At 38.7% G+C, this 18,879-nt stretch overlaps 1 protein-coding gene across 1 annotated transcript in view; it reads left to right on the forward strand.

Annotated features, from left to right (window-relative positions):
- TMEM182 (transmembrane protein 182) overlaps positions 1–18,879 on the forward strand; it is a 92,452-nt gene that overhangs the window by 20,582 nt on the left and 52,991 nt on the right. The window contains exons 2-3 of the mRNA XM_032420046.1: positions 3,179–3,278; positions 4,865–4,963. Of these exons, the coding sequence (XP_032275937.1) occupies positions 3,179–3,278; positions 4,865–4,963 (199 nt within the window). The remainder of the gene's footprint in view (positions 1–3,178; positions 3,279–4,864; positions 4,964–18,879) is intronic.

The raw sequence follows: 18,879 nt of genomic DNA on the forward strand, positions 1-18,879 counted from the left end.
AATTATAACAATAACAAAGTCCTACACTCCTTTCTGCTTATTTTAAAAATTTAATTGCTTGCATGTCTGTATGTTTGTGAATGTGTATGTTAAAGATTTAGTGTTAATGCATAGATCTTTACTATAAACTTTTGTGATATAAATAAAATAAAACCTTCCTGAAAAAATTTCTCCTTCTCTCCAAAGAACAGTGTTAGTACCTACAACTACACAACCACACCAATGCTGGGAGAGGGATGGGTAGGGAGCAGGAGAATGTGTCTAGGTTGTCCAGAAGCTCATTATTACAACCTCTATGTGCTTCATTCTAATGAATCATTTTTTCCCACTAGGGCATGAACTCCTCTAAGTCAGGGCCTGTGTACTGTAACCTTAATATCTGGCAAAATGCCTGGACCCTCACAAGTTCTCAATAAGTACTTCTTCAAGATGTATTTCCTTCCTCAACACTCCCCCCCCCCAAAAAAAAACCCTTCATTTGATCTGATATTGCATTAATTATGGAATAGCATCTCTATTAGTTTCTCATTATTGCTGTAACAAATTGATAAAAAGTTAGTGGCTTAACACAATACAAATTACTGTCATTACATTTCCAGAAGTCAGCAATCCCCAAAATCAAAGTGTTGGTAAAGCTATGTTCTTCCTCAGGGAGGCTTTCGGGAGAATCTGTGTTCTTTCCTCTTCCAGGAACTAGAAACCACCCACATTACTTGGCTTGTGGCCCCTTCAAACCAGCAACTCTCTGACCCTTTTTCTTGTCACATTTCTTTCTCTGACCACTCTGTTAGAAGAGATTCTCTACTTTTCTTTTAAAGATTCATGTGGTTAGATTGGACCTACCTGTATCATCCAAGATATTGCCATAAAGAGTAACCTATTCACAGATTATGTGATTGCAGTTAGGACTAGGGTGTGGACATCTTTGGGAGACCATTACTCTGCTTATCACAGCCTCCAAATCAGAAAGGTGGTGGTAATAAGGTGTTAGACTCTACCCCGAATATTTTACTATGCCTCACTTCAATCAAATACTTGAAAATTATAGCAAAAAACCAGAACAGCAGGGAGATTTGGAGTTGTGCCAGTCTAAGGGATGTTTAAAGGAATAGGAAGCTTAGCTTAGAAAAGAGAAGACCTACATTTCGGGGTCCAGTGGCAGTTGTGGTTTGAGGAGGCACAAAATGACTGCTTCTTCAAAATATCAGAAAATTCTGTTGCCTAACAGGATTGCACACTTGTGCTGTGCAATCTCAGAGGACTGAATAGGATTAATCTTGGAAACTTCAGGGAAGCAACTCTTGGCAGAAATTAAGGCAGGGTTGTATGGACATTAATGATGTCCTTCAATATAGCAGGCTAGAAATGGCATGGCTCAATGCCGTGGGGGTCTTACAAAAGAGATTTGAGCATTAGTACAGCTCAGGTGGACTGTCAAATTCCTTTTAAGCCTCACAGACACCAATTCTGTGACCTAGAATTCCATTCATGAACTTCGGACACCTCCGACTGTGTGTAGCCAGCACTGGCCAAGGCCTTACATCCTTACTGAAGAGTCATTTCTTGCCCTCACTGAATCTGTATTTAAAGGATCTGTCCGATACCAAGCAGAAGAAGTGAAGGAAGCTGGTAGAGCTGATGCCTCTTCAGAAGATGCAGTAACTCATATTATTGTTGAAAATATATGTTTAAAAAAAACAGTAGCCATAGAGATAGTACAAATTTTAAAATATTACACAAATACTTAAAAATACTCTCTGGCATATTCAGACATGAAAAGAAAACAACTGCAGAAGACAAGGCATGAAGAAAGTATTGATTCATTAGGTGGTTTGTGTAAGAATCAAGTATGACTCATGAGGAAGTTGGCTATTTAAAACGAAGGGAACAAAAGAAAGAGTAGACTAGATTCTTTCACCTTAATCCATAAAATGACATATTTTGAGACGTTTTTTAACCTGTCCACTTTGGGGATGGTTATTTGGAGTAACTTGTATAAGATCTGGGAGCTGCTGTAGAAAGGGCTGTTTTTATGTAAATGGCATATGTAGCATGAAAGTATTTTTCGTGCTTTAAATAGTTTGTTACTTTATTTTTGATCTTTTAAGTATACATCTGAATGTCTAGTTTATAAACCTGGACTCTACTTTGTGTTATGTGTTACATTAGACCACTTGACCCACAGATTATTTTGTATCCCAAAAATATCCAAAAGGAATTAAGAAATTAATTATAACTTCAGTTGTATTCAAGAGAACTCTTTGTGGTTTCTTATAGCTGTTATTTATCTGTCTTCAAAGAGAGTTTTAAGTATCTGGCTTTGGGGTTGTAATGGTCATTCTAGATTAAGAGGAGCTTGTTGAGACACTTAAGACGTTGGGCCACTACTGCCAATGACTTCATACCACTCCCATCTTCTTTCCACTTCTATGGATTACCCAACAGCAATAATGGTCATTCTAGCCAGCTCCTGATACTCCTCTCTACAGTCAAGGGAAGGTCAGCTATTTTTTGATTCCCATGGGAGAGAGACAGCTCCTCAATCAGTATCCTAAAATAGCTGGCCGTTCTCAGCTGCTGGGCTGGAGTCCCTCCAGGGGAGAGCAAAGGGAACACAAATCCACCCACTGGGTGTAAGTGAGAAGCCACCACAACATGAGCTAGGAGAGGCTTCTCAAGAAGATCCTGCTTACTCAAAAAATCTTTCTTCTTCTTCTTTTTTTTTTTTAATTGAGAAGCTAGGTGTCTTGCCATTTTTTTTTTTTTTTTAATTTCTTATTTTATTTAAAGAGAAACTAGTGACTTGAAAATGAGACTAAATATTGCCATCTTCTTTGGGGCTCTCTTCGGTGCTTTGGGGGTTTTACTCTTTTTGGTGGCTTTTGGATCAGATTATTGGCTTCTTGCAACTGAAGTGGGGAAGTGTTCAGGTGAACAGAATGTGCGTTTCTTCTTCCAAATACTGATGTACTTGGTAGGGATGAAGATAGCCTTATGTATCCTCTTTAAATCAGAGAATAGTAGTGGAGTGCCTATTTCTTCACAGAAGAAATAGGTAGAAAGCTACTGACCATTATTATTTGGGATAAAATACATTGCTTTAACATTTTCCTGGATGTGATAATTTAGGTATGTACTTTGTGTTGACAGCAAGTTACTTCATTTGTGTTCTGTGTAGATAGAGAACGTCACTTTCCACCATGAAGGATTCTTCTGGAGATGTTGGTTTAATGGGATTGCGGAAGAGAATGATTCCAGTATCTGGAAGTTCTGGTACAGTAAGTGCAATTTAGCTTTATTTTCCCCTTTGTCATTAAAATAAGAATGAACAGCTTCGATTCTTAACTGTAGAATCCTGATAGGACATCTTCAAAAGACTCATGAAGTGATTCTTTTTCAGTAAGTAGAAATGGCTATAGGAATAATTATTTTATTTTCTAACTTAAAGTAGGAGTCTGAATATTTATGGCAAAACTGAATTATATGCTGTTTCCTTGCTCTTATTTAAAATACACTAACAACAACAACAAAAATCCTTGATATTACCTATAGTATTTTTCTCAAGTGTCTATTACTGCTGTGTTGCAAATAATTTTTTTTTTTTTTTGGCTATCAACCCTTGAAATCTCAAATTTAAAAATTTAGAAATAGAGATGTGTTATTTTATATTCATGGCTTTAAAGTTAAAAATTCTTTTCTTTTTTATAATGAAACTTAATTACCAGCAACAGTGGATGAAAGCTCACTCTCTTTGGGCTTTAACCATATTTGTAGGCAATATCAAGAAATGCCTGGCTTTTGATGTTTGCATTCTCTTATAGAAACTTGAAAGTTCTCTTTTGAAGTAGAATAACCTCTTAAAAATATGATGCATTCTTTTCACTGTATTTCCTATATTATATTAATCTTTGAAAATCAATTCATTGAAAATCACTAGCTTTTATCTTATTGCATTCGACAATAAAAGAACTGCTTATTACCCTGAAGGTTATTGTAGGTTGAAATTATTAGTCTCCTTATCACATACTCCTGTGATATATCAAAATATGGCATTTACTCATATAATAAAGAATATATAATAAAAATATGAGATCTTAGAAGACACGCAAGCTGACAGCAAGTTGGCATGTGTAAAAGTAACCAAGTAATGATGAAATGAAATTTTGCAAGAAATAGTTGACAGGTTTCTCACAGTCATTTTGGGGAAGAGAAAAAGCATGCAATCTGCCAATAAAAAGTATTTAGACTTTGATAGAGTAAGTCAGACTGTGCAAGAGGAAGACTTTGCCAAGGACTTAGAGAAAGGAAGAATTTCACTCCTCCTTAAAGGGTACACTCAAGTTTTCAAACAACATAAAAGTTTTTTCTTGTATTTTCTCCAAATACTAAAAATGCATTTGAATTATTAACTTGTATGACCTATCATTTCCAATTTGTTCCCTAAAAATAGAATATAGGATACTTTTTATATTAATCAGAACTGATCAAGGTTAAATCTAAGTTTATTAGATTTTTAAAACAATTACTTTTTGAATACTTACTATGCACTAGGCATCAAGTTAGGAACTGGAGGATATGGTTGTGAAAATAAATGAAGTGTAGTGCCTTTAATTTTAAGGTGATATTAGGGGCATTCTCTGCACTGAACTATGTAATGAGCTAGATGTTTTGGATGAATCCACTTTCCAGGTCCCCTGAGCTGCTTGATGTTTTTCCCCTTCATTCAACAGTTCTTTGAACCTATTGATCTAACCTGCAGTTTGTTTAGCTTGTGTGATCCAGATCCCACATTTCTCTTCTGTTAGGAATGAGTCTTCACCTCATTCTCTCAATAATAACTACCTTTGTTTGGTCTCCTTTCTAGCCAATCAGCCACCATCCAAGAACTGCGCACATGCTTACCTGTCACCATATCCCTTCATGAGGGGCGAGCACAACTCAACTTCCTATGATTCTGCTATTAGTAAGTACCTCTGTCCATAGAATGCCTCTGAGAGGGACTTGTTTTTCTGAAAAAAATAATTTAACATATATCATTTCAACATTTTCTCTGGTATCAATCTGTTATATATAAAATAATAGGATGCCATTTTTAATACACCATTTATAATTCTAATTGAATATAATTTAGGTTTAAAAGTAAAACCATTGAGGGGGGCCTGGGTGGCTCAGTCGTTAAGTGTCTGCCTTTGGCTCAGGGCATGATTCCAGGGTCCTGGGATCGAGCCCTGCATTGGGCTCCCTGCTCGGTGGGAAGCCTGCTTATCCCTCTCCTACTCCCCCCACTTGTGTTCCTGCTCTCGCTGTCTCTCTCTCTGTGTCAAATAAATAAATAAAATCTTTAAAAAAAAAAAGGAAAGCCATTTTAATTTACTAGCTACTTATAAAGATATTTTTTTACGTGTGTTTTCTGATGTGGAAATAATGATGTTTATTAGGAACAACTGCTTCTTATGGGTTTAACTGACCTGAAACTAGTCTTACAATGAAAAATAATTATAATATACACCCTACCTTTACAACATTGTTTTTGCAGCTGTTGCACATACAAATATAATTATACTACTGTTTTCCTACAAAATGACTGAACTTTGTTATATGTGATAACTCATAGAAGAATAGTCAAATATCATTAACTGAGAGTCATGATTACCTAGTTTCTTTTATATTTTCATACTGTTTGTTCTAGGGAAAGTACACAAACTTAGTTTGTACAGAAAATACATAATATATGCTTAAGTCTAGTTTTATGGAAAGTATCTGAACTCAGTGTGTCAGCTTTATTCTCAGCTGGTTTCATGAAGTTTTTAATAAAGAGTGTTTATCATAATCTTAACATTAAGAGTTGGTTCAGAATTTACCAACGTCATAAACAGGGACAAAAATACTTGTTTTTTCAAAGATAATAAGTAATGTATTTAATGTTCTGAATAAACTTGTATTAGTCAGTATTCTCCAGAGAACCAGTAAGAGGTATACAGGTGGGGGTGGGGGTTGGGGAGTGAAAATGATTGATTTATTGGATTGATGGAGAGATTTTAAGGAATTGGCTTATGCATTGTGGAGGCTGGCAAGTCTACAATCTGTAGGACAAGCCTGCAGACTGGATAAGAGTTGCTATTGCAGTCTTGACTCTGAAGGCTGGAAATGCTGGTAGAATGTCTTCTTTAGGAAACCTCAGTCTTTGTTCTAAGGCCTTCAACTGATTGGATGAGGCCCACCCCCATTATGGGTAGTCTAACCAAATTAATGCATAAGATTAACCATCAAAAATCTTAACAAATCTTTACAGCATGCATAATTTTTTCATCTTTTTATAAAAATATGTATTTCTATACCTTATAATTTTAAGTTTGCTGAAGGATATAACATCTGCTTATATCACATGATTAACACATTTTATGGAGTGGATGTGGGGTCTGGATAGGAAAATAGGTGAGCTGACACACAGCCATGCCTGTCCATCAAAGTCGCTTGTGCTTCAAATGGCTATGGCTTTTGGCCTTGAGAATGTGCAGTGTGGATGCTCTTTCCCACTGAAAACTGCACAAGGCAGTTCCCATTTGTCAAAGCCCTTTGTATCCTGTGTGACATGGACCTTCTCACTGATAAGAGAAGAGATGGCGTAGCAAAGAGTAGGAGAAATCATTCTGTATTACAAAAAGTTGCAAAAAAAGTATTCCCCTGACATTCTTATTTTTGTAAAATGGACTAAGAAATGGTACAGGGTTGACTTTCCACAGCATTAGGTATTTGCATAGATAATTAGGATTGTTGTTGATACCCATATGTTCAGGTCCTATGATGAGATAGGTATCGTGGACAATATATACTTTAAAATGAATCTACATATTTGAAAAGTCTGCACCTCAAGGAAATAGAAGAGAACCTGAAAAACAAGGTGACATGATCTAAACATAATAATTATGATGGAGATGGATAGTAAATGCATGTCACAAAAATTATACTGCAATTATGCTTAGAATTATTATGTAGCACTGCATATAATTACTGTGTCATTTTTTGGATCCGATGACAAAACCATATTCCAATTTTTTTTGTTTTAAATTATCAGACTCCTCTTTGGCTCACATATTGTAACTCCCTATTCACTTTAAGCGACTTTATCAAACACTTTAGCAAAAATAACTGAGACAGGAAGAAGTATGTCCTACAACAGAAATAGCATATACATATTTCATTTACCTTCATAATAATGTACAGTGATATCTAACATTGTATTTGGGTGATTTTTTCTTATGGTTTCCTTTATCCAAGAGAAGGGCCATAGATATCGTTAGAAGAGTTTTACCTGATTGAAAGCGCGTGTTTCCTAGTTAGTGAGGCCATCTAATCTTTACTAGACTCCATAGCCACTCTTTGGTTTCATGTAGCCTTATAATGATCAGGCATTATACATTTGCTAATTTATCTTGGCTAAATTCAAAGTATTGTTTGTAAAATCTGGTGCATTCCAGCCTGGCAAATAATTGGTAAAATGGCTTTGTATTCTCTTGAGTTTTTGCAGTTGCATTTAGCCAGTATTGAAATCAGTGAAAATAATATAGTGGTATTTAATTTTTCTGGAAAGACTATTTTGCAATCATTGGATGCTACTGATGAAATTATTCTATTTCATCACATGGAGACTGAGACTCAGAGAAACCACGTGACACTGTTTTCACACAGCTGATCATTGGCAGAATTAATGCAAAGGCCCAAGTCTCTGGATTTTCTTTATTGATAATCTTATAAACTACAGTGAATGAAACGGCAAATTTTAGTGTTTGCCATTAAATCTTTTTAAGTATAAGTCTTTTCATTGGATCTCAGCAAAAGGACAATTCTAACATTATGTTGGCTTTTTCTACTTTTCTATCTGATCCTGATAAGGTCTAATTTAGTGTTTCCTTTATCTATTTTTGCCTCAAATACATATTCTAAAATTTGGTTATGCTCAAATCTAGTTATTTGAATGGTTGCCCAAGCCTAGAGAGGTTGTTAAAGTAGGATTGTGTACTTCGAAGTCCTTTAAACAATTCCATTACCTTTTGATATCTGTCAGAATTTAGATTTTCTGGTTTGTTTCATGATTAAACTCAATCACAGTTCGTGTATTCCGTATCATTTGGAATGATGTACAGAACATAGATTAATTTCCTAGCTAATTGAGCCCCTGAGTGAATTAGTCATTTTGTTGGTGTCCCCATAGCCTTTGGCCACACCTATATGAAAGTGCTCATTATAAGTAACTATAATTGTTTACCTTAGTTTCTTTATTTGTTGGAACTCCCTAAAGGCACAGAATATATCTTACTCATATTTATATCCCAGAACCAGGACCTAGTACAGTGCGTGGTACTTAGTAAATGCTTACATATCTCTATGGAATGACTTAGTGCAAAAACTCCTTGGCTTTCCTCTTAAGCAGAATATATTGAACATAATTTCTCCTTTTCTTGGTGAGTTGGAACAAACACACATACCATGACCTTCCTTGAGTTTCTCAGAATCAGTGTTTGCCCTCATGCTTTAGGGCCTTTGTACATGGTGTCCCTTCTCTCCAAATGCTTTTCCTTCTTCCCCACCCCTCCTCCCTTCATTTCTCTAACAAGCAGGCTCATGCTCCAAGCTAGTACATACTTCAGTTTTCTAAGGAAGACTTCCTTGCCAGCCCTCTGCTCCACTAGTACATGGGCTAGACCAGGTTCTCCTTTATCAAGACCATTTTTTTCTTTTTTTTTGAGTATGCTCCATGCCCAACGTGGGGCTAGAACTCACAACCCTGAGATCAAGAGTTGCATGCTCTACTGACTGAGCCATTCTTTAATTTGACTATCCATAGCACAGATTTTGTTTACTTGTGTAATTATGAATTTCCTTCCTGGTTCAACTCTAAGCTCCATGGCAGTGATGTCTTGTGTGTTTAGCTCACTGGTGTACCCACTATAGACTGAGTGCTAAATGAATACTTTGGGAGAGTCTCCTTGTTACCCTATGCTGTGGTACTAATACTGATGCACTAAGGAACTGCTGGTGCATGTAGGAATTTTTCAAACCTTTACTAAGTGGATTTAGATTACTCTTAAATTGTTTTTCATACTTTTAAAAATAATTTTTAGGTCTTCAACACTGCTTTCACATGTCAGCAGTCCTTTGCTTTTATTGTCAATGTTTATTTATTTCATATTATTTTCTGATCTTCTCTTTCTTCACCCTTAATGCAAAATTGTAGGGTAAAGCAGATTATGGAAGACTAGAACAGGAAGGAGGCAGGTAGGCACATTAGTCAGCCATGTGTTAGGTTGTAAGTGACAGAAAACTAATGAGCTAAAAAATAAGGGCAGTTTTCCTTCCACAGCAAGGTCAGAAGCAGCGGCCACAATGATGCCGCCAGGGCCCCAGGAGCTTTCAGGCTTTCCTCCCACCATCCTTGGGAGGTGCACAGTTGCCGCCATGCTCTTCCATCTTCAGAAGAGCAGAGTGTCCCTAGAATTCTCCAGTAGATTTCTGCCAATGCTGTAGTTATCAAGACAGTGTCATGTGGCCACTGTAGGCTGGGACCTGGAGTTGCTGGCTCTCTAGTCAGAGGAGGAGAAGGGAGAAGGGCTGGGATTGAGCGCTGATCCCTTAAAAGATCAACAAGTCCTCAGGGTTTGAATGAGGGCGGGGCAGCAAGGATGAAAAGGGAATAAAGGAAATAGATGATATTTAAAGTGTTAATGTGTAGAAACGCCTGGGTGGCTCAGTTGGTTAAGCGGCTGCCTTTGGCTCAGGTCATGATCCCAGGGTCGTGGGATAGAGCCCTGCATCAGGACTCCTTGCTCAGGGGGGAGCCTGCTTCTCCCTCTCCCTCTGCCTGCTGCTTCCCCTGCTTGTGCTCTTTCTCTCAAAGAAATAAATAAAATCTTTAAAAAAAATAAAAAAAAAGAGTTAATGTGTAAAACTTGGTAGCCTAACAAAAGAAAGCTGGAGGAATCAAGGATGATGAAGAAATTCCCTTTTGAAGAAGGCATAATTCTTCATAATTTAAACAATGTGTAATAAAGTGTAAGATAATCACCTCCATCCCAATGATAAATACTATTTTAGGGTATTTCTTGCCAATCCTTTTATATGCATATTGTACATAGTTTTAATTATTATAAACATGTATCTTTTCTAAGTTAGCAGGCATTTCTCCACATTTTTACCTAATAATTTCTTAAATTTTAAATATGTTAGTTGCTACCTCCACATTAAAACTAATCTTGTGAAAAAAATAAACGATAAAAAACTTCAAAAATAAAAATAGTTTTAGGCATGTAACATGTTTCATAATTTGCATTAACTCTTTGGATTATATTTACAGAAGTGTGAATGGTGAATCAGAAGGTAGGAATAGGTTTTCTTTGTTGTATCATGCCATTGTACCACATTGCTTGCCAACCAGTAATGAACTGTGAATTATTTCGGTTAAGAACATTTGGTAAGGAGGACAGAAGTATGAGCACTAGGAGGAGGGGGTGACATTTGAAAGTGGAGGATGGGGATTTAGTTTGGATTTCAACATTTTATAGTTGGGTTGATGGTAAAACACCATTGCGAAATAATTCAGCATGTAGCTTGCTGTGCAAAACTGACTTCCCTAAAAGACATTAATTAGAACAGCAGATACTGATGAGGAATTACAGAGGTGGTTTTTGTTATCAGATATAATCTTTAAGAAAAAAGTCATAGAAAAGGAGGTGGTAAAATATCAATTATACTTAGGGGGAGAAGGAAAGAAGCAAAGATAGTCCACAAAGGCGAAAGAAAAAGAAGCCTTGAGAAGCAAGCTGATGAGCAGGCTGTCTGCTCAGTCAGAGGGTTTGGTGGTGGGGAGATTCTTGGGAAGGAGGTGGTGGCCCTCAGTGACAAATGCAGAGTGAGTGGGAATGAGAGGGGCACGAAGCAATTGGAAAGATGGGATAATGCAAGAGTTCTAGTGGCCACTGATAGCTGTACCCACCGAAGACTCAGCTACAGAGGCATCTCTTTCTACACCTAAACCCACATGCCCTGCTGGTTTGGCCTGAGACTTGTAGGCCCACTGCTCTGTACCCCACTCCTGCTTACTGCCTGTTCCTTTGGATTGGACCTGAGGGCCCTGCCCTCTTTTCCTGGCAATGCCCTTCCTCCCCCAGGGAACCATTCTGTTTTCCTGCACATTCTGTCTCCTGACGATAGCCCTACCCCAGGCTTCCTCCTCCTTCTCCTCTCCCAAAAGGAGAGGTCAGAAAGCAGAGATGCTCATAAAGGGGGCAGAGCAACAGAATGATGGGGGTGTGAACCCTCATACGGGATGTTTAGGGAATGGGCAGCAAGGAAGTTGAGACCTTTGTGATTAGCCAGCACTTGAACTTGGAGTAGCTACCAAAAGAGCACAGGATTTACAGAGAATACAAAGTCCTTATAAAAACAATCACACACACACACACACACACACACACACACACACACAAAAGCACACCATCTTGCTTTACTTAAAAGGCAAAATAAAATATAAATACCCTTATATTTGACAATTTTAAATAGCACAGAAATGAATTAGGATTTGAGTCTAAAGTTAATGTAAATACTTAAGAAGACATATCAACATGTCCTAGGTATCTAATTTCATTGGGATGACCTCCTGCTTCCTGATCAATAATGCTGGTGTAGCTGGGTCTTATTTACCAATTTTCTCATGTTCAAATATGGTGAATCTGGACATTGTCTTAAATTTACCAAACTTCCTTCTGTTCTGCTTTAGTTGTATAGTAAAAAACCTACACTGCAAAATATAATGGAAAATACAGTTCCTTTTTTTTTTGGTCATAAATGTCAAGTACCTAGATATTGAGAGATACCTTAACATCCACTCAATGTCCTACTGTTCATTCAGACATTTGGGATTACACAGCCATGGTGACAGAAACAGTGTGATATTACAGGGTGCCCGCAGTTTCCGAGTTCTGGCTGACTTTTTATCTGTTACCCAGGGAAGGCTCTATTGCATTCAGGTTGGAGGGCACTCATAGGGCCGCTCACTCAGCCTTCCAAAGCTGTAGCTCATGATGATACAGTTGGCTTTCCAGTTCCAGGGCCCAATATCAAGGCTGTAATTAAAAATCACTTTTTCAGAGGGTGTTATTTTGTGTTCCCTACAATTTATTCATGTACATCTAAGGATTGATTGACAGCTTATGTAACATCCCTGCACTAATGGGGGAGATTACCTTCTGTAAACAAGACTGTGTGTTTGTGGCTTGGCTTCCCTTCACGGAGGACAGGCTCCAGACTCAACAGAGACTTCTGGTGATATATCTTAAAATGTCAGTCACACTCAGAAGTAGAAATCTCCTCCAATCATAGAGAACCTCTTGGTGCCAGGCTATCTCAGCCTTAGCAGTATTGACATTTGGGGCCAGATAATTCTTTGTTGTGGAACTGTCTCGTACATTGGAGGATGTTTAGCAGTACCCCTGGCCTTTACCCACTAGATGCCATTAGCACCCCCTCAGTTGTGCTAATCAAAAATGTCTCTTAACATAGCCAAATTTTCTGGGCTGGGTGGGCACAAAATCACCTCTGATGAGAACTACTGGGACACTCTATATATGCATTGCTAACACTTCTGAGGACCCAAGCTCTTCTTCAGAATTATACTCATACTGTGTACATTCTGTGCCCAACTCCAAGTCTCCAAGGCTCAGAAGCACATAAATAATGGTTATATCCTTCTTCCATGCAGAATATGCAGACAAAAAAAGGAGCAAGGGGCTGATCTGGGTCTCTCTCATCTTTAAATATTACTGCTTCTGCTCCAAGTTGTGGGTCTGTTCTTAGGAAAGATATTTACTCAATCCAATGGAAAAAAAAATATCGAAGAATACTGTATCCTGGGCACTGTCCTGGGTGCTTTAGTGTCAGCCCTAAATTCTTGCCTTTATGAAGCTTTCATTGTAGGGGGGAGGCAGATGATAGACAAAATAAGTCAGTCAAGTAGTTGGAGGGAAATAAAAGGGGATAGTGTGTGTGTGGAGGCAATCTCAATATTAAATAAGGTGACTACAGAGGTTATGTCTGTTTTGAGTTTGCTAGCCTTGATTGAATGGGGCTGTGTCATCCAGCTAACTTGCCATGGTTCCTTGATCCCTGTTTTGAGGACTGGATGGATGCTGTACAGAGAGTACTTAGCACAGGGGCTGGCTTGTGGTAAGGGTTCTATGGGACTTACAAACTGAACTTTCAGCCAGTATGTCTGTGTTCACTACCTGGAACCAGTGCTTCCTGGCTCTGGCTTCCTTACCTCCACAAAGCTCACTGTACTTGTTGGTAAAGGGGAGATTAGTATAGTATTAACTCACACAGTTGTTAAAATGAGGAGATAATAATACAAATGCTTAGCAGAGTAGTTGCCCTGTAGTTGGTGTTCGATAAATGTCAGCTATTTTTATGGCAATATACCAATTTAGAGCACTGGAAATAAGTCCTCATGAGGACATGTGAATTCATCATAGCTTCTCCCCAGTGAAATGCTTCCTGCTCTCTGAAGTGTGTACGTGTGTGTGTATGTGTGTGTGCAGTCACATCAAGCACTTGATAGATTTTCTAGTAAAGAATAAGGACTTCAAAAGTAGTGTTCAGGGGCGGAGCAAGATGGTGGAGGAGTAGGAGACCTGGATTTCGTCTCCTTTCAGGAATTCAGCTGGATAGGGATCAAACCAATCTGAACACCTACGAACTCAACAGGAGATCGAAGAAAAGAATAGCAACAACTCTCTAAACAGAAAAGCGACCACTTTCTGGAAGGTAGGACGTGCGGAGAAGTGAATCCGAGGCGATATTCGGGAGGATAGACGGCGGGGAAGGGGACCTCCATCAGCTGCTTCTGGCAAGTGATAGAGCCGCGGAGCACAAAATCGGAACTTTTAGAAGTCTGCTCCGCTGAGGGATGTCACTCCGGTGGCTAAGCGGGGGGTGGAACCCTCGTGGGACAGTGTGGTCTCAGGACCCTCAGGGTCACAGAAAGACCGGGGGTGCCTGAGTGTGGCAGAGCTCCCAGGTATCGGAGCGGGGAAGCCGGCTGCAGAGACGGAGCCGAGGCACGGGCTCTCAGCTCGGGGTTGCCATAAACCGTGATCCATGGCACAGTCGGGCCACTGCTCCTCCAGCAGGGACCCAACAAGCGGCAGATCCGGGGAGACTCACCTTCTTCCCCCGGGAGGAGAGGTGTGGGAGCGCACCGCAGGGATCTGCTGGGTTTGGAGACTCCACACGGGGCCGGGTGCCAGAGATAGAAACGCGCGGTCACAGGCCGGGTGAACACGGAGTGTGGCCGGAGACCGGGGAGACGGGAGTGACTGGCGGCTTTTCTCTGGGGGCTCACTGAGGAGCGGGGCCTGAGTTCTCGGCTCCTCCGGGCGGAGATTGGGAGGCCGCCATTTTCACTCTCGGCCTCCAAAGCTGTATGGAAAGCTTGAAGGGAACAAAAGCTCTGGAGAGCAAACCCGAGCAGATTACTTAGCCCGGACCGGGCAAGGGCGGGGCAATTCCGCCTCCAGCAAAGACTTTTGGGAACCACGGCAACAGGCCCCTCCCCCAGAAGATCCAGCGAGAACAGCCAGCCAAGACCAAGTTTACCGATCAATGAGAACGGCAGAACTCCAGCGCTAGGGGAATAATGCACATAGAATTCATGGCTTCTTTACCATGATTCTTTAGTCTTTCAAAGTTAATTTTTTTTTTAAACTGTCTTTTTTTTTTTTTTTTGAATTTTTCTTTTTCCCTTTTTCAACCAACATCTTATCAATCCCTTTTTTAAAAAAAACATTTTTAGTTTTCATTTTTATTTTTCATTTTTAGAGTCATATTCTATCCGTTCATAGTAGTTACCCGTATTGTTGGCATATATATATAAGTTCTCTCTTTAAAATTTTGAGATAGTTTCTTCTAACAGATCAAAATATACCCTAAATCTCTATTGTATGGTTTTTTTCTACTCCCCTGCCTGATCACATTCTCTCCCTTTTTTTTTCTCTCTTTTTTTTAAATTCTCTTCTTTCTTTTTTCAAACAACTTCTTATCAATTCCTTTTATAAAATTTTTTATAATTTTCATCTTTACAGTCATATTCCATCCCTTCATCATATCAACCCTTATTTTTGTACATATATAAGTTTTTCTTTCTTTAAAATTTTGGGAGGCACTTTCTTCTAACAGACCAAATACACCCAAAATCTAGTGTGTGGCACTGATCTATATACCAGCCTGATCATATTTGATCACATTCTGGTTTTTTTTGTGGTTTTTTTCTGTTTTTGTTTGTTTTTATCTTTATCTTTTTCTTTTCCTTTTTTTTTTTTTCTTTTTCTTTTTTCTCTCTTTCCCTTTCTTTTCCCCCAGTTTCAGGTCTTTTCTGATTTGTTTAGAGTATATTTTCTGGGAACGTTGTCACCCTGTTAGCATTTTGTTCTCTCATTAATCTATTCTCCTCTGGACAAAATGACAAGACAGAAAAAATCACCTCAACAAAAAGAGCAAGAGGTAGTACCGACTGCCAGGGACCTACTCAATACGGACATTAGTACGATGTCAGATCTAGAGTTCAGAATCATCACTTTAAAGATACTAGCTGGGCTTGAAAAAAGCATGTAAGTTATTAGAGAAACCCTTTCTGGAGAAGTAAAAGAACTAAAATCTAACCAAGTAGAAATCAAAAAGGCTATTAATGAGGTGCAATAAAAAATGGGGGCGCTAACTGCTAGGATAAATGAGGCAGAAGAAAGAATCAGTGATATAGAAGACCAAATGATGGAAAATAAAGAAGCTGAGAAAAAGAGAGATAAACAACTACTGGATCATGAGGGCAGAATTCGAGAGATAAGCGATACCATAAGACGAAACAACATTAGAATAATTGGGATCCCAGAAGAAGAAGAAAGAGAGAGAGGGGCAGAAGGTATAATGGAGCAAATTATAGCAGAGAACTTCCCTAATTTGGGGAAGGAAACAGGCATCAAAATCCAGGAAGCACAGAGAACCCCTCTCAAAATCAGTAAAAATAGGTCAACACCCCGACATCTAATAGTAAAACTTACAAGTCTCAGAGACAAAGAGAAAATCCTGAAAGCAGCTCAGGAGAAGAGATATGTAACCTACAACGGTAGAAACATTAGATTGGCAACAGACCTATCCGCAGAGACTTGGCAGGCCAGAAAGGACTGGCAGGATATATTCAGAGCACTAAATGAGAAAAATATGCAGCCAAGAATACTATATTCAGCTAGGCTGTCATTGAAAATAGAAGGAGAGATCAAAAGCTTTCAGGACAAACAAAAACTAAAGGAATTTGCAAACACGAAACCAGCCCTACAAGAAATCTTGAAAGGGGTCCTCTAAGCAAAGAGAGAGCCTGAAAGCAACATAGACCAAAAAGGAACACAGACAAGATACAGGAACAGTCACCTTACAGGCAATACAATGGCACTAAATTCCTATCTTTCAATAGTTACCCTGAATGTAAATGGGCTAAATGCCCCAATCAAAAGACACAGGCTATCAGATTGGATTAAAAAACAAGACCCATCGATATGCTGTCTGCAAGAGACTCATTTTAGACCCAAAGACACCCCCAGATTTAAAGTGAGGGGGTGGAAAACCATTTACCATGCAAATGGACACCAAAAGAAAGCTGGGGTGGCAATCCTTATACCAGACAAATTAGATTTTAAACCAAAGACTGTAATAAGAGATGAGGAAGGACACTATATCCTACTTAAAGGGTCCATCCAACAAGAAGATCTAACAATTGTAAATATATATGCCCCTAACATGGGAGCAGCCAATTATATAAGCCAACTAATAACAAAAGCAAAGAAACACATCGACAACAATACAATAATAGTGGGGGACTTTAACACCCCCCTCACTGAAATGGACAGATCGTCTAAGCAAAAGATCAACAAGGAAATAAAGACTTTAAATGACACACTGGACCAAATGGACTTCACAGACATATTCAGAACATTCCATCCCAAAGCAACAGAATACACATTCTTCTCTAGTGCCCATGGAACATTCTCCAGAATAGATCACATCCTAGGTCATAAATCAGGTCTCAACCGTTACCAAAAGATTGGGATCATTCCCTGCCTATTTTCAGACCACAATGCTTTGAAACTAGAACTCAATCACAAGAGGAAAGTCGGAAAGAACTCAAATACATGGAGGCTAAAGAGCATCCTACTTAAGAATGAATGGGTCAACCAGGAAATTAAAGAAGAATTAAAAAAATTCATGGAAACCAATGAAAATGAAAATACAACTATTCAAAATCTTTGGGATGCAGCAAAGGCAGTCCCAAGAGGAAAGTATATAGCATTACAAGCCTTTCTCAAGAAACAAGAAAGGTCTCAAGTACACAACCTAACCCTCCACCTAAAGGAGCTAGAGAAAGAACAGCAAATAAAACCTACAGCCAGCAGGAGAAGAGAAATAATAAAGATCAGAGCAGAAATCAATGAAATAGAAACCAAAAGAACAGTAGAACAGATCAACGAAACTAGGAGCTGGTTCTTTGAAAGAATTAACAAGATTGATAAACCCCTGGCCAGACTTATTAAAAAAAGAAGAGAAATGACCCAAATCAACAAAATTATGAATGAAAGAGGAGAGATCACAACCAATACCAAAGAAATACAAACAATTATAAGAACATATTATGAGCAACTCTATGCCAGCAAATTAGATAACCTGGAAGAAATGGATGCATTCCTAGAGATGTATCAACTACCAAAACTGAACCAGGAAGAAATAGAAAACCTGAACAGACCTATAACCACTAAGGAAATTGAAGCAGTCATCAAAAATCTCCCAAAACACAAAAGCCCAGGGCCAGATGGCTTCCCAGGGGAATTCTACCAAACATTTAAAGAAGAATTAATACCTATTCTTCTGAAACTGTTCCAAAAAAGAGAAATGGGAGGAAAACTTCCAAACTCATTTTATGAGGCCAGCATTACCTTGATCCCAAAACCAGACAAAGACCCCATCAAAAAGGAGAACTACAGACCAATATCCCTGATGAACATGGATGCAAAAATTCTCACCAAAATACTAGCCAATAGGATCCAACAGTACATTAAAAGGATTATTCACCACGACCAAGTGGGATTTATCCCTGGGCTGCAAGGTTGGTTCAACATCCGCAAATCAATCAATGTGATACAATACATTAACAAAAGAAAGAACAAGAATCATATGATCCTCTCAATAGATGCAGAAAAAGCATTTGACAAAGTACAGCATCCTTTCTTGATCAAAACTCTTCAGAGTATAGGGATAGAGGGTACATACCTCAATATCATAAAAGCCATCTATGAAAAACCTACAGCGAATATCATTCTCAATGGGGAAAAACTGAGAGCTTTCCCCCTAAGGTCAGGAACGCGGCAGGGATGTCCACTATCACCACTGCTATTCAACATAGTATTGGAAGTCCTAGCCACAGCAATCAGACAACAAAAAGAAATCAAAGGCATCCAAATTGGCAAAGAAGAAGTCAAACTCTCACTCTTTGCAGATGATATGATACTTTATGTGGAAAATCCCAAAGACTCCACCCCAAAACTGCTAGAACTCATACAGGAATTCAGTCAAGTGGCAGGATATAAAATCAATGCACAGAAGTCAGTGGCATTCCTATACACCAACAACAAGACAGAAGAAAGAGAAATTAAGGAGTCGATCCCATTTACAATTGCACCCAAAACCATAAGATACCTAGGAATAAATCTAACCAAAGAGGCAAAGGATCTGTACTCAGAAAACTATAAAATACTCATGAAAGAAATTGAGGAAGACACAAAGAAATGG

This window comes from Phoca vitulina, unplaced genomic scaffold (genome assembly GCF_004348235.1).
Source record: "Phoca vitulina isolate PV1807 unplaced genomic scaffold, GSC_HSeal_1.0 scaffold22, whole genome shotgun sequence".
NCBI classification, from domain to species: Eukaryota; Metazoa; Chordata; class Mammalia; order Carnivora; family Phocidae; genus Phoca; species Phoca vitulina.